This window comes from Sorex fumeus, unplaced genomic scaffold (genome assembly GCF_029834395.1).
Source record: "Sorex fumeus unplaced genomic scaffold, SorFum_2.1 ptg000034l, whole genome shotgun sequence".
In the NCBI taxonomy this organism is placed as follows: Eukaryota; Metazoa; Chordata; class Mammalia; order Eulipotyphla; family Soricidae; genus Sorex; species Sorex fumeus.
Window position 1 is genome coordinate 26,022,967 of NW_026606091.1, and position 16,890 is coordinate 26,039,856.

General features: G+C 44.7%; 1 protein-coding gene across 7 annotated transcripts in view; it reads left to right on the forward strand.

Moving 5' to 3' along the window:
* Positions 1-16,890, forward strand: part of MELK (maternal embryonic leucine zipper kinase) — a 68,633-nt gene that overhangs the window by 44,715 nt on the left and 7,028 nt on the right. For 6 of the 7 annotated variants that reach the window (XM_056117304.1, XM_056117307.1, XM_056117310.1 and 3 more), the window contains 5 exons: positions 572-703; positions 5,895-6,017; positions 9,054-9,285; positions 11,168-11,261; positions 12,253-12,421. In XM_056117304.1, coding sequence (XP_055973279.1) covers positions 572-703; positions 5,895-6,017; positions 9,054-9,285; positions 11,168-11,261; positions 12,253-12,421 — 750 coding nt within the window. The remainder of the gene's footprint in view (positions 1-571; positions 704-5,894; positions 6,018-9,053; positions 9,286-11,167; positions 11,262-12,252; positions 12,422-16,890) is intronic. The other variant, XM_056117306.1, reaches the window with a different exon arrangement.

Sequence of the window (16,890 nt, forward strand, 5' to 3'; positions counted from 1 at the left end):
TGCCAGGGGGACCATGCAGTGCTGGGGATATAGCCCTGAGGTCTCACGTGCAAAAATCTGTGTTCTCACTCTTTGAACTATCTTGCCAGTTCACTAGTGGTGTAATCCAGACATGCCATTACTTAGCTGTGGATACTGTTACACAGTCATGATGATGTAAATGATTTCATTTAAAAATTATGATTAAAACTATAGTAGGATGCAGGGAAGGATGGTGTGTAGTAGAATTAATACATTTATTACAATACATGAACAGAATGAAATCATGTTTTCTGTACAGGAAATCTATAGATAATATCTGCAGTTGGGAAAAAAATTCATGTATCACAAGGCCATTCATCTATAAATACAGAAGAAAGAGCTAAATATGTCTTAAAGTTGTTCTTTCTGGCAGCAAGGGTAGAAGACGTGTGGTGTGAGGAATTCATATTTTTTAGTATAGGCTTGTAAAGCTTAAAAATTAAAATAACATCAGTGTCTCTTGTATTGGGGGTGGATGGGAAATGATTTAAAAAAAAATCCTTTCAGAAACAACTTGAATCTTAACAGTGTGATTTCCCTTTTCTTTCAGTGGCAGTATGATCACCTCACGGCTACTTACCTTCTGCTTCTAGCCAAGAAGGCTCGTGGGAAGCCGGTTCGCTTGAGGCGTCCTTCTTTTTCCTATGAACAGTCCAGCTCCACCCCGACTACGGGCATCCGAGTAAGTGCTCAGAGCAAGCGCTTATGTGTTTCACTGCTGTTCCTGACCTGTGCCCCTGACCTGTGGGCACACCCACCACAGGGTGAGTTTTCCTTGCTGGTGGCAAGGAGCTAGGGGCAAGCCAGTCTATGATTTAATGTTTTTGCTGAGGAAAACAAGGAATTCTGCACTTAAACTTTTTTTTTTTTTTTTTTTTTTGCTTTTTGGGTCACACCTGGCGATGCATAGGGGTTTCCTGGCTCTGCACTCAGGAATCACCCCTGGTGGTGCTCAGGGGACCATATGGGATGCTGGGAATTGAACCTGGGTTGGCCACGTGCAAGGCAAACGCCCGACCCGCTGTGCTATTGCTCCAGCCCCTGCACTTGAACTCTTTAAATTTTGAGTGTTAACCTGGAATCTAAACAAAAAAAAGAAGATTTTCCCCTGGACAGGATAGCAGGTGCAGGGGCTGGCATGCATGCCTTCTGTGCTCACCAGGGTCTCGCCTTTGCAAAGCTTTCATACACCTGACTCTGAGAGGTTGAGAATTGCTTTCCCCAGGATGACAGAGTTGCCAGGATGACACTCAGCACAGATGGCAACACCAGGGAATTGAACTTGCAGCCATAAGCTTTTGAGACAGCTAACCTACTGCTCTGTTCTGGCCGCCACACCCGGCAGTGCTCAGAACTCACTCCTGGCCCTGGGCACAGGGATTCCCCCCTGCTTGGGGGAACACGTGCAGGGCTGGGAATTGAACCAGGCTCTGCTGCATGCAAGGCAAACACTTTAATCCCTGTTCAATAACCCCTGAAAACTCATTTTTTATCGTAAATCGAGAGGTTTGTCTACCATGTTGACCTCAGTGCTGCCATCTGTTAATGGAGCTATGTTCAGGTGTAAAATGATGAGTGGCATGTGCCAGCATCAGCATGTTAATGATTTTATAGAAATAGCCGTTTGGATTTTATGCACTTCATTGAGACTTGAAGCAAGCCACTCAGTCGCTGTAGGACTCTTCCTCTGGAGGGTTTTTTCCCGAGGAAATAATTCTGAACTCTTAGTGATGGCACTTTCAGTGGAACCACCCAGCCTGATCCAGGTCCTGAAAGAACACTATATCACCGCCATTGGCCTTTCCAGGTCTTGGGTTAGGTTCTTGGAAAACAGCTGCATAAAATGTGGTACTTGTTCTCCAGTGGTCGAATTAAGACAGGGAATACAGTGAGTCGTGGCTGCATCCTGCTGCGGGTCAGGCAAGGGCCAGAGGTGTTCCCAAGGGACTCGGAAGATGGGAGCAGCAATTGCTTCAGCTGATCATAGCCAGAGCTCTGAAGTGTAGGGAAAACTGGGAGAAGCTTGTGGTATTCAAGCCATAACAAATGGAATTAGCAAATGCTCAAGCATGCAAATGTGCCCGGTATATTTCTTGATCGTGGTCAGACTTCTGTGGTTAAAAGGAAGTGTTCCAGAAGGTGAACGGTGCAGGGAAGGAGAGGGAGATGGAAGGGGAGGTGCTCGCTAGAGCATGGAGAGCCTTGGAATGCCACGTCCAGCTGGCAGGTTTTATTGCTAATGGCTCAGGAGAGGAGATGCCTGCCTTCCAGTTTGGTCCCTGGTGCTACCCCCAGGTCCCACATGAGGTCTGTGCAGCCCTGCTGTCTGTCTGGGACTCCAGATATTAGAGCAGAGTGTGTACACTACCACCACCAGGTGTATATGTGACCCCAGTCATTGCAGCAAAAAAGGGAAGGGAATGGGAGCCAGGGGATGGAGGGAACAGAAACTCCCCGCTCCCCTCCACAGCGCTCATGTCAGCGGGGGTTCAACCTTGTACAGTCATGTCAGTGTTCTGTCTTACTCAGAACTCAGCACTGACATGACTGTAAGTTTTTGTTTTGTGTGTTTAGGGCCTACTGGCTCGGCACTTAGGAGTTGCCTCAGGCAATGCTGGGGAACCACGTGGTGCCAGTACTGGAAGCCGGGACTCAGCCTCACTGCGCCGTCTCCCTGGCCTCTGACTGGACTTTGGACAGTCATGTCGTGATCCACAGGGGCATGTACTGCTTTGGACAGTACCGTGTTTTGCCCCACGGAGCCTAGTCTTGGCCCTTCTTTGAACTCATGCTAGTTGACACTGATTGGTGATCCCGGAGAACTCGGTCACCACCCGGTCAATAGCCGTGGCCCTCTTGTCTGTTGACTCGTTCAGGTCTGAGAAGCTCTTGCCCTTGGATTCAAACAGCAATGGGTCTGGGGAAGCAAAAAAAGGTTTAGGTGTAGAAAATGAAGTAAAACTAGAGTTGATTGTAAGGGGAAGAGAAATAGAAGGACGGAGAAAGAACACTTTATCACCGCCATTAGCCTTTCCAGATCCTGGGTTAGGTTCTTGGGAAACAGCTGCATAAAATGTGGCACTTTTGTTTCCCAGCCACCCATCCCTCCACCAGTGTGTATTTCCCACCACCCATGTCCCCAGAATCCCTCCCATGCCCCTCTTACCCCCCTCCCCGCCACAGCCTGCCTCTATAGCATGCACTTTTCTTCTCTCTTTATTTTTGGACATTATGGTTTGCAATACAGATACTGAGAGACCATCATGTTTGGTCTTTATTCCTCAAAAAGCTAGAAATTGAGCTTCCATATGCCCCAGCAATATTACTTCAGAAAGTATATCCTGGAATAAACCTCCTGGTACTTATCTCAGCTATTCTTGGGTGTTAGTCTCCTATTTTGTTACTTTTTTTTCCTCAGATGAATGCAATCTTTCTATGTCTGTCCCTTTCTTTCTGACTCATTTCACTTAGCATGATACTTTCCATGTAGTGATGTTGGAGTACAAGGAGCTTAGCTTAATCTGGTTACACCCATCACAGTGCTCCTGAAGCACTTCCACTTCCATTGTGTTTATCTGTAAACTTCAGTCTTCCCTATGATCTCCTCCCCACCCAGTTAATCAGCTTTCCCCCTAATCAGACTTTGTTAATTTGTAAGATCAGTTTCCCAGAAATCTATGATTTTATATGTATGAGTGAAATATTGCCTTTTTATGCCTTATGAACATTTTACCTTAAAGTAATATCCTTTTTGTATAGATACAGGAAGACCGTTAACATTATGCTTTGTAACTTAGGATTTGATTGGCCTTGTATATTATTCACTCCCGGGCATCTTCTTTCTCGACTTAAGCCTCAGTTGCCATTAGTTCCTAACACCCCCAAAGCAGGGTCCCGACGAGGGACTGAATGGATCCAGGGCAAGCGGTGAGCTACCCTGGCAGCGAAATGGGCCAGGCCAAAGTGCCACGATTCTTAACTATAAGTTAAGAGTTTGATCATAGACAAATGCTGTCATGATCCAAAAGGTAACGACAAGACTAGGATCCTGCTAGGGGTGGGAAAGACTATCTGGCCTGAGCACCATAGTCTGAGATCGAGATGGCCCTAGGAGAGCAATTCTATAAGTTTAAGATATTTCTTACTGTATCCATACAAAATGATTTATATTATATATGCTTATATGCTTGTTGGACAAGGAGAGGAGAGACACACCCTTGGGATTCCGCTCTAGGGTGGGTCCTCATGCTGAGAGAGGATCTGTCCTAGGAGCGGCCTTCCCTGAGGCTAAGATTTCTACCCCTATTGATTTCTATCCCTATTCTATCCCTATTGATTGTGACCGCACCTATGTGTAATTGTTTCCCCAATTCCTCTTGGAGAGAGATATAAGGAGACATAGATGGGACAGAGAGGAAGAGAGACAGAGAGAGACAGGGGCAGAGACAGATGAGGAGAGAATCAGAATAAACTACGACTAATACCAACCAGCCTGGCCCTCGTTCTTTCCTCCGCCTGACCATCGCCATCGACCTCTCCGGAGTGGGAGAAGGGTGAGACTACCGAACGTGGGTGGCGGGAGAGATAGAGCCACCGCTGCTGTGTGTGCTGTGCCCCCTCTTGTGTGAGTTTACACATAGTATCACTTGTAAATTTCATGAATTCATCTTCTCATGGTGTCTCACTAATAAAAATTAAAAAAAAATAAAAACAGGATTTTTAAAGAAAAATTGAAAAAGAAAATACATTCTGGGAGTGCCAAAACACATAGCAGAAATGCCATCTGCACTCCTCTGTTTATTGCAGCACTGTTTACAGTAGCCAGAATCTGGAAACAACCCAAGTCCCTGAGAACAGATGACTAGTTAAAGAAACTATGATATGTTTACACAATGGAATATTATGCAACAGCTAGGAATGAAGTCATGAAATCTGCTTATAAATGGATGGACATGGAGAGTATCATGCCGAGTGAAGTGAGTCAGAAAGAGAAGCATAAACATAGAATGATCACACTCATTTGTGGGATATAAAAAAACAACACAGTACAAGACTAATACTCGAGGACAGTAGAAACAAGAACCAGGAGGATTGGTCCACAGTTGGAAGCCTGCCTCAAGTGCTAGGGGAGAGGGCAGTTGGGACAGAGAAGGTACCACTGTGACAATGAGGTGTTTCTTTTTCTTTCCTTCCTTCTTTCTTTCTTTCTTTCTTTCTTTCTTTCTTTCTTTCTTTCTTTCTTTCTTTTTTTTGCGATACCAGCAACCAAATCTAGGACATGCAGGGTAAGTGCTCTCTTACTGAGAGACACCTCCAGCCCTAAATTAAATTTTTTCACTTGGGTTGTAAATGGTTGTAAATGCAGTAAGCTAAATGTATGCTTTGCCTGGAGGAGGCCTGGGTACAATCCCCAGTACCACATTGTCTCTCCAGCACTCCCCGAAGGGACCCCTGAGCTGGGAGCAGCCCCATAGTACGACTGTGTGCGAGCCTCCCCTCCCACCAGTTATTTTGACTTCCTATTTTATGATTTGTTTGTTTAACGCCTCATGGTGCTCAGGGTTACTCCTGGTTTTGTGGCCAGAGATCACTGCTGGTGGGCTCAGGGGACCTTATGGGGTGCTGGGGATCGAACCAGGGGACCACATAGGGTGCTGGGATTGAACCCAGGTCAGTTGTGAACAAGGCAAGCGCCTTCCCTGTGGCACTGTCTGTCTGGCCAGCCTCTGAGTTGCTGCTTTCTGCACTGAAGGAGGAGCTCCTGTGTTACATCTCGTTTGTTTCTGTTTCCAGGGCCTTGCCCTGGTCCCAGAAAGTACTGATTTAAAAATTGAATCACACTATTGTCTCTAAGTTCTTCTTTTTTTGAATAGTCGAAGAATCAGAGTCTGGAAGATATGAGCACTAGTGATGAGAATCGCATGTGTGGTTTGATCGACTCGGAGTGGTGTGAAGATGGTCCATCAGCAGGTGTGACCACTCCTCAGACCCCACAGGTTGGTTATTTTTATTACAACTTAGTGCAGTTGATACGGTTCTCAATTCCAAACGTGTCTCTGCACTAACATGAGATATAAGTGTGTCCTTGTAAATTGAATGAATTTCTTTTTTTTAAAAAGACTGACTTATTTTATTTCATTTTTAACTTTTCTAAAACACCGTGATTTACAAAGTTATTCATAGCTGAGTTTTAGACATATAGTATTGCAGTGCCGATCCCACCGCCAGTGTCAGCTTCCCTCCACCAGTGTTCCCAGATTTCCTGCCATATCCCTTCACCACACCCCCCTGCAGCCTGCCCTCTTGATTGGCACCTTTTAAAGTTCAGTTGCTAAAGTTTGGGTCTCTTGATTTCAGTGTTGACACAGCAGTTTGGATATCTGGCCCTGTCATTCTTTAACCACCACCTTTGTAAAACTGGATGAATTTCTAAACTGTGGAAACATTAGTGAGGGATTGTTAGCAGATGAATGAAAGGGAAGCCAGTTGAACCTTCAAGTTGAACAAAGCCAAGATCCCATTTCAGAGTATCACTTTATTGCCCCTTTTTAAGACTTTCTTTCAAAAAATACCTATAAATAAATCCCATCATTTTCATATACACGTTAAGTGCTTTGACAAGTGCTTGCAGCAAGACCAAGAAGAGTTCTCTTGTGACCCCGTGAACCCATCCCAGATTTTCCTTATTTTCCTTTGTTGTGTGTGTGTGTTTTTTTTATGGGGGATGGGGGCACTTGGGGACCATATGTGGTGCCAGGATGGAACCAGGGTCGGCCTTGTGCAAGGCAAGTACCCCTTCTGCTGTCCTGTCTCTCCTTACTCCCTTCTGCCAACTCAGATATCTCGGATATTTGTTTATCCTCCCTAGAATTTGTTGAGATCTCGACAGCGTGGGAGATGCCTTCTCTCCACTTTGCTCTGAGGGATCCCCACCAAGTGCTCCTTTCTTCAGCTCTGAGAGACTGCTTAAGAAACAGTGCCCACTGTTGCTCCCAGCTGCTGCCCAGCCCAAGTCCACAGTTTTCATTGCAATTACTCAGGTGCTTATGGCTGTTGTGAAAAGTCACGGACATCACAGGCAGGCGTTCTCCACCCTCCACGCTACATTCTCAGTCGTTATCCCCTGAATATCAGGGTACATACAGGCTTAGCACATTTAGGGACTTTGACTTTAGTTTTGCTTCTATTTATCAAAATAGGGCCTCACTATGCATAGCATGTGATGTGCTCTCCCACACAAGCCACATCTTGGGTCTCCTGACTTGGAAGCTTTTATTTTACGCTTTAATTGTGAGTCCTGGTACTGCTTGGGCCCCATCGGGGCCATATCCAGTGCTTGTGGGTGAGGCAAGGAGACAACAGTGGAGTGCAGGAGATCATTCCTTGAGACATATCTCTAACTCCTATTTTAAAATTTTCCTTTATTTACTTATGGGTTTTGGGCTATACCCAGTGTGCTCAGGGCTTATTCCTAGTTCTGTGCTCAGAGATCATTTTGGGCAGACTCGGGGGACCATATGGGGTATAGGGAATGAACCCAGGTCCAGTGCATGCAAGGCAAGTGCCCTACCCATTGTATCATCTCTTCAGCCTCTCCTGACTTACTCAGGGATGATTCCTGGTGGTGCTAAGGGTACCAGGAATTGAACTCTACCTAATTGCTATACTATTTCCCCAGTCCCCTAAAATTGTATTTTCATTGGAGTGGGGGTTTTGAAGGCCAGAGAACTCAACAGACTCTTTTTCTTGGATCTCTGTGAGATTTGTATTAGATTGAGAGCTTGAGTTGTAGGATTGAAACTTTCTTTCAGATAGGAATTGTATTTGTGTCTGTCTTTCTCCTGAGATACAGCACATGGCTGGGGATTTGCGGGGTCCTCAGGGGTTGGGAAACTGGGCTCAGTCCTACGTGGGACTATCCTGGAGTTGCTCACAAATCGTTGCAGGTATCCTCTTTTTCTGCTCCAGGGTCAAGGTCAAGATGGACAGTTTGGTCCGCAATTCCCTTGCAGGACAGTTTTACGTCGAATCCACTCTTTCCATTTAGTTGTAGCCACTCCTGGTCTCTCAGGGGGCTTTGACTATGCAGGATCACCTTGGGTGGTGGTCCCATGTAGGTTTTCTAGCTGCCAAATCCTCACATAAGGTTCTCTGAGAGGAGGGAGATCGTCAGGGTGGGAGTCGCTTTCCTCTTTGGCTGCGTCTCTGAATTTTCCTCAGTTTAGCCTATGGGTGTTTTCCTTCCCTTTTTACAAGGCCAGATTAAGTTCAAAAGGACTAAAAATATTTTCTAAGGGACCTGAGAGATAGAACAGAGATTAAGGCAGTTGCATGCATTCAATCCCCCATTCAATCCTTGGCACCCCATATGGTCCCTTGAGCACCACCAGGGATGACTCCTGAGTCCGGAGCCAGTAATAGTCCCTGAGTACCACTGGGTTTGGCCAATTTCCCCCCCCCCAATTTTTTTCTGTTCAATTCTGTTAAAATATTTGAATGCCCCCACCCCTAATTATTGACTAAAGTTATTTTTTGGTAAACATTAGAGACAAATCAAGGCAATCCAGCTATGGGAAATAGTTCTTAGATTGTTTTTTGTTTTGTTTTTTTTAATTTTTTATTGAATCACTGTGAGAACAGTTATAAAGCTTTCAGGTTTAAGTCTCGGTCATACAATGATCAAACATTCATCCCTTCATCAGTGCACATTTCCCACAGATTGGTGCTTTTATTTTTTATTTTTCCGGTGATAATTTTCAACATTGCTGAGGAGTTTGGTGTGTTTGATTAAATGCTTGGCCTCAAAAAATATTGAAAATGAACCATCAGTAAAACAGACTAAAATGACCTATATATACTAAAGAGAAAATGTACATTTTCATATTTTCAGCATTTCCAACAATATCCTTCTTGATACTGCTATATTTTAATAAAAATGGTGCAAGGTTATTTTTAAATAATTAAGGTGAATTGCAAAGAAATCGACTTTTTTTTGCTTCCTCAGTGTGCTTTATCCAGTAACTTTTTTCCAGTTTGCCAAGCATTGGACAGGATCAAATGGTGTGGAATCTAAATCATTAACTCCAGTATTATGCAGAGCATCTGCCAATAAAGTAAAGAACAAAGAGAATGTTTACACTCCTAAGTCTGCTGTAAAGGATGACGAGTGCTTTGTATTTCCTGAGCCAAAGACTCCAGTTAATAAGAACCAACACAGAAGAGAAATACTCACTACACCGAATCGATACACTACACCCTCAAAAGGTATTTGCAATGTGGATTAAGCAGAGGTAGAATACCTTCAAATTCCATTCATCTTTTCTTGCTGTAGAGACATGTTTCAGATTAGAAATTACACATATTGCTCTCAGGAATTCATGAAAGCGAGGCTGCATTAAAAAAAATCATGTTATTTGCATTAGTTGAATGAAAAAAGTCAATATCTAATTTTTCTTAAATAATATTTTTCCCCACGTTTTACATTTATGAAGTTGAACTATAGCCTTGGAGAATATCAAAACTTAATCCATCTGTCGTTTTTCTTTTTCTTTTTTTTTTTTTTTTTGCGGGGAGGTGCTGGGGTTCCCTGGAGCTTACCCCCCAGTCCCTGCCCTTTCTCTTAAGACAACAGAAGCATCCGCTGGGCATTGGTGGTTTGACAAGGAGATCAGTGGGCCTGGGAGTCCAGTGGTGGTGCGTGGACGAGGCCTCCAGTTCAGGCTCCCAGCACCTCTGGGTGCGACTCTTGTGGCCCCCAGTACTGCCATGACTGATTCTTACAACCAGAAGTGAAAAAATTGGAAATGATGGGCCTTACTTCTGCACAATTCAGGGACTTTTTTTTTTTTTTAAGTCTGTGATGTCTATAGTCCCTTCTATTATTGATCTTGTCCCTATAAGAAAAATTATATTGCCAAAATGGCCAGAATCTGTTATTGGCCATTTTTCTTGAAACATTAGAGCCGCCTACAGTAGCAAGTGGTTGAAGACCCGATTGATAGCTTCCATTAGCACTTTGCATTTTACTTTTGCTCTGTGTCACTTTTGACATAAGCATTAATTTCATTTTTCTGAATCCTTGGCTATGCAGACAGTGATAATTTGTCAAAGTGTAACCGTGGAGTAGATAGACTCAGTACACAAAGATGAAAACTGTTTTCACAGATATTTTGATTGATCTTACTTTCTTGTTCTTATGGAATCGGTGGGACTAGAGCTGAACAGTTACACACAAATAAGCCCTTGATCTCTCTGTTACAACTTGATGTTGTATATGTTATAAAGCCAATACTGCGGTGAGTACAGCAGGTAGGGTGCTTGCATTGCACATGGCTCAACCAAGTTCTATCCCTGGCATCTCACATGGTCCCCTGAGCACTGCCAAGAGTAATTCATGGTGTAGAGCTAGGAACAACTCCTAAGCATCGCTGGGTGTGGTCTCAATAACAAAAATCAAAACCACCCCCCTCAAAAAACAGTATTATTATCTCTAAAGGGTATACAACTTTTAGATCATGAACAAAAAGTTAACTAATCAGCGCTACCAGATTTGTCAATTCGAGTTTCACAGACTGTGCATAATGGTACCTTGCAGAGTCAGTTCAAAATTCTGGAACAAAAAACTTGTAAGAAGGGAGAATCAGTATATTGGATCTGTTTTAAATTTGTCGGGATGTTTGTAATAAAATTATAAGCATGCCCTCAGCTTTGCAGCAAAGTGAAAAGTACCCACATATCACTTTACATTTATGAATCATGCATTTATGAAACATTTCTTAAGGAATTAGAGCTGTGGGGCCAAAGAGATAGTATAGGGGTTAAGGCACTACACCCGCAGGTGACTGAGATTTCCAGTCAAAGAGTACAGGGGTTAAGGCATTCATCTTGCACGAGACCTAGATCCCCAGCACCCCCATATGGTCTCCTGAACCCTGGCCAGAAATGATTTCTGAGCCAGGAGTGAGCCCTGAACAGCACAGGTATGGCTCAAAAGCCAAAAAAAGAATTAAGAGACTTAGCCACACTGGCTAAGTGATTACTATAATTCTGTGACAATGGATGGGATGAATGTAGGCATTGTCCATAAGAAGTTTGAAGCCAAGATATGTCCACTTTCTGTGGTGTGTGATTGTCATTTTCCTAATAGGCAGGAACCAGTGCCTGAAAGAAACCCCAGCTAAAACACCATTTGATTCAGGAGCGGAGAAGTTAATAACTGGGGTCATTAGCCCGGAGAGGCGGTAAGTGTTCACATCTCAGACTCCTTGATTTTCAGTATATTGAACTGGATTTCCTTTTCCCCCAATTAAGGGAAACCATCCCACAGACTGTTTCAGACACTGAAGGCATGAATATCTGTCTGTCTGAAGAGGATCTGTGGCTGCCACTTTCCTCCTGGGGTGGGATGGTGAAATATACCTTTAGGCCGGGCAGGATGGCCGGTGGGCCCAGCTCAGCTCCACCTGTGCCTTCTGTGAGCCCCAGCCCTCCCTCCTCTCTGCCAGCAACTCGGGGATGGCTACAGAGAGATAAGAGCTCCTCACATGTTCAAGACACAAAATCATATTTCACGGCTCTGGCACAAAATATTAAACCTCCATTTCATAGCTGTGGTTTTTTTGGTTTGTTTTGCTTTTTTTAAAAAAAAGAAAAACAGAATCCATTTTGAGGACAGTTGGTGGTATTAGGGAATTAGGATATAAACAGGATATTCAATGATGTTGTGGCATTACTATTAGTGGTAGTACCTTGTTATATGGTGTTGTGAGAATATAGGAACATGTTCATGTTCTTACTCATTGGGTATGTACACTGAACTGTGGCGGGGAAGTGTGTCTTCCACGGCTCACTTTCGCTCACTTTCGGAGTGCTCTGCAAAGGCATGCAGGCATTTACTGGATTAGGTCTCTGTGTGCACAGAGAAAGCAAATGTGTCTAAGGTTTACTGCGGTGACAGCCGACGGGATGTTCTTTGGTGTTCTTTATAGTCTTTTAGCCTTTCTATCATCTGACATAAAATAAGCTTGGGAAGAAATGGTGTTGTCAGTGGCAGCAGGCAGGGGTGAGGGCTGCGCTCTTTGGGGAAACAGCTTGCTGCCCCTTCAGAGGGGAGTCAGCCTGGCCCTGCTCGGGGGTACTTTGCCGAGTCCCCCCCCACCCCCCATGAGGGTCCCAGCAGGGCAGATGTCTGCTGTCTACCCGTGGCTTTCATCGTGTTCTGCTCCTTTTTAGGTGCCGTTCAGTGGAACTGGATCTCAACCAGATACATGTAGAGGACACTCCAAAAAGAAAAGGAGCCAAAGTGTTCGGGAGCCTGGAGAGGGGATTGGATAAGGTCATCACCGTGCTTACCAGGAGCAAAAAGAAGGGCACTACCAAAGATGGACTGAGACGCCGCAAGGTGAGCTGCACCCTGTTCTGGCACGAGGACTGTGGAAACCAGCTGCTCTGTGATGCTCTTGGTTGGATTTTTTTTTTTTTAAGGAAAATACTGATGAGCCGGAGAGATAATAGAGGAGTAGGGCACTTGCCTTGCGACCAAACCAGGTTAAATCCCCGGCACCAGCACTGCATTTGGTCTGCCCAGTCCTGCCTGGAGTGATCCTGAGTGCAAAACCAGGTAGCCAGGTGTGACCCAGAAAACAAAAGAAAAGAAAAAGTACTGAATAAAGAGATGGTATTTTTCATTTATTCATTTAGTTTTTTCTAACATCCCCATATTTTTCATTGGGTAGTGAGTTTTGAGAATGCAGAAGTAAACTAGCTACAGGCACTTCCTTAAGGAGTAGATAGAACTGTAGTTGAAATGTTCAGATTCTGTAGAGGATTAAGCCCAAGTCTGTGGACGGGGGACAGACCTGGGCTGTCTAGGAGCTGCTAACTGAGCGCTGCCTTAAGGGCGAGATTTTGCTTAATTGTCTCATCTCTGGCTCAAAGAAGAAATCCATGGAGACTTCTGTAAGCTCTCACTAAATATTTGTGCTCAAAGTCCATCTGAACTCCTGAGTGTGGCATGTGAGTAAGTCGTGGGCTGGGAGGGAGGCAGGAGGTCCTTAAGGACCCCCTAAGAGGTTAGGATTTTATTTGCTAGGCATGATATGCTTTAAAAAGTCAACTATATCATTGCCTCTTGGTGTTTTGATTGAGATCAAGTATAAATGATGAGTATGTTAGTATGGAGCATGTGTTTGGAGTAGAACAGAAGTTAATAGTCAATTTTATTCACACCCGGCGATGCTCAGGGGTTACTCCTGGCTCTGCACTCAGCAATTACTCTTGGTGGTGCTTGGGGGACCATATGGGATGCCGGGGATCCAACCCGGGTCAGACATGTGCAAGGCAAACGCCCTCCTCGCTCCAGCCCAGTAGTCAATTTAAAATGCTTTCTTACCTCTAGATCAAACATGATTGCCACTCAGTGCCTCTTTTGCAAACCAAGCACCCAAAAGGAGAGGGAGAACAAGGTGGAATGCCCTGCCACAGAGGCAGGGTGGGGTGGGGGGGGACAGGGGTGTGAGAGGGATACTGGGATCAGTGGTGGTGGAGAATGGGCACTGGTGGAGGGATAGGTATTCGATCATTGTAAACTGAAACCCAAGCACAAAAATTTGTAAATCTACAACTGTACCTCATGGTGTTTCACTAATAAAAATCTAAATTAAAAACAAAAAAAGGAAAAAAGAAAATGCTTTCTTCCTGCTCTCAGGGATTCTCTCAGGCATTCCGGCATGGTCTTTCTGTTGAGGAAGGCAGAGGTGAGAGTGAGAAGCAGTAGGACCTGCCCTGCCCTTGGTGCTCACAAAGCAACAACGTGTCAGGCTGTCTTCTGACTTGTTCCAAGAGGTGGGGCCCCGAGGGAGCAGGAGAAATGGAAAGTCCCATCCCCAGGTTCAAGCTGGTCTGTGTTTAACTTGGGCACAGAGACTTGTTTTGAGTCAGTATGGGCAAGCTTGGGGAAGGAAGTGCGGAGTTGTTGCATGGAGGGTGCTTCCAGGGCATGTTTCTGAGTGCCTGTTGGTACCCCGTTTAAGTAGCCATTAATACTTGCTGCCTTGTTCATCTCTGGACTTCACCGAGAAGTTCTGGGTTGCACGCAGCTATTTGCTGAACACATGCTTTCAGTATTCTGATATTTCTCTAGTTGGCAACAGTTATAAAGTATTCCAACCCTGCACTGATATTTAAAAAAAAAACAAAGCTGTAGTGCCATTTCCTTGAACTACTCCTTTACTGTATCACTGTCATCCCGTTGTTCATCAGTTTACTCGAGCGGGGGCCAGTAACGTCTCCATTTGCCCCAGCCCTGAGATTTTAGCAGCCTCTCTTTACTCGTCTTTCCCAACGATTGGAGGTTCTTTCGGGGTCAGGGGAATGAGATGTACTGTTACTGGTTTTGACATATCTAATACACCATGGGGAGCTTGCCAGGCTCTGCCATGTGAGCAGGATAGTCTCAGTAGCTTGCTGGGCTCTCCGAGAGTCATATATATGATTTGTTGATTACTGTCTGAACTCCATCAAATGTGGTGTGGTAATTATGAAAAATGGGTAGGGAGTGTCTTATGATGTGTCCCGGAATATGTTCACTCATGTGTGAGGCTCGGCGTGAGCGTGTGGAAAGTGGTCTGGAGTGTAAGGAGACCTCTCCACATCTGTGTATTACTGAGAAACTAAGCAATTCCCAAATACTGAGGGGTAATGATTGAAAGAGGTTCACCATTGAGTTGTTTAGAACTTGATTGCATATTGCTCTGGCATTGGTTGCCTTTCTCTGTACCCTCTCAGTACTTTTAGAACGTAGGAGAAAGGCCAGCAGGATAGAAATGAGAAGACATGGATTCGAGCCTCGATTTTATACTGGGTAAACTGATAAGCCTTCTTTTTTCTTTTCCTTTCTCCCCCCCTCCCCCCCCTCCCCCCATTTTGGATTTTGGGCCATACCCTGTGGTGCTCAGGGCATACTCCTTCCTTCCTTCCTTCCTTCCCCCTCCCTCCTTCCATCCTTTTTCTTTCTTTCTTTTTTTTTTTTGGTCCAAACTTGGCTCTGTACTTGGGAATCACTCCTGGAAGGGCCCCAAGGACCATATGGGGTTCTGGGGATCAATCCCAGGTTGGTCACATACAAGACCCCTTATCTAGTGTACTCTCTCTCCAACCTCCCCCCATCCTTGATTTTTATTTGCTTAATTTAATGGTTGAAACTAAACACTGTGATTTACAAAGTTTTTCATAGTACAGCCATTTCAGGCATTCAGTGTTCCAACACCAATCCTACCACTAGTGTGACCTCCCCTCCTCCAAGGTCCCCGAGTTACCCGGTTGCCCCACCCCCACTCCCAGCCAACCCCCTTAGCAGGCACAAAATAATTTACTTCATATTGCTTGCAGCAGCATAGATGGTGGCATAAAGTCATTGTCTGAGAATTTACCCAGCTGTTTGTTGCTAGCTGAGCCTTCGGTGTTGCTGTTTCCACTCATTGAGCTTAGTGGGCTTCTACGCAGCCTTTCCATCTGGACTGTCGGTGCTGCAAATTTGGAGATGTCACAGATGCAGTCACACACTCCAGGAGCTGTGGAACCAGGAAGATTCAGCAGTATGGTGTTGTAGCTGGGCCATTTATATGCCAGTGGACGTTGGGTGTGGGTGGAACATTGGGCCTTTCAACAGGCCAGGGACTTGGCCTGAGTAGGCACCAGAGATCTAAGCCTGGAGACCGAATGACTGTGTGTGTGTGTGTGTGTTTTTTTAAATTTTTATTAGTGAAACACCATGAGGTACAGTTGTAGACTTACAAATTTTTGTGGTTGGGCTTCAGTTACACAGTGATCAAGTACCCATTCCTCCACCAGTGCCCATTTTCCACCACCACGGGTCCTAGTATCCCTCCCACCCCCCATCCCCTCCAGCCCACCCTTCCTCTGTGGCAGGGCATTCTCTCTCTCCTGTTGGGTATTGTGGTTTGCAAACAGATGACTGGTTAAAGAAACTTCAGTACATTTACACAATGGAATACTATGTAGCTGTTAGAAAAGATGAAGTTATGAAATTTACATACAAGTGGTACTACATGGAAATTATCATGTTAAGTGAAATGAGTCAAAAAGAGAGGGATAGACAAAAGAGGCAATGAGTGGCAATCACATTTGGTCTATAGTCTACTTTCAGCACGCTTCTCCCATCCTGGGAGGATCCTCCCGACACCCTTTATTTGGTGCTCCCTTCTCTAGCTGAGCTCCCAAGCACAAAAATTTCTAAGTCTACAACTGTACCTCATGGTGTCTCACTAATAAAAATTAAAAAAAAAAAAGAGAGAGAGAGAGAGGGATAGACATAGAAAGATTGCATTTATCTGGGGAACAGAAAGTGACAAAATAGGAGACTAACATCCAGGAGTGGCCGAGATTAGTACCAGGAATTTTGCTCCATGGCTTGGAGGCCAGTCACACATGCTAGGGGAAAAGGGAGCTCAGATAGAGAAGGGAGCACCAAATAAAGGGTGTTGGGAGGATCCTCCCAGGACGAATGACTGTGGTTTTAAAGGTAGCAAATCACATGGAGTTGAATTATCTTTGTATAGATAGGATCAATTGCTTACAAAAGAAATCACATTAGTTAGTGATTTGGTAATGTTCAGTGTATTATTCATTTGACAGTGCTATTTGGTGGAAGATATTGGAGTCACGAGGGTCCCATTATAGCCATGCTGCCTGATCCTTTTATCGCTTGAGCTCGGCATCAACCGCACTATTATTTATCTGGCATTTTTTTATGTTGACTTTTCTGTTTATTGAGGGGCCACACCTGCTGGTACTTAGGACTTATTCCTGGCTCTGCACTCAGGAGTCATTCGTAACGGTGCTTGGGGATAC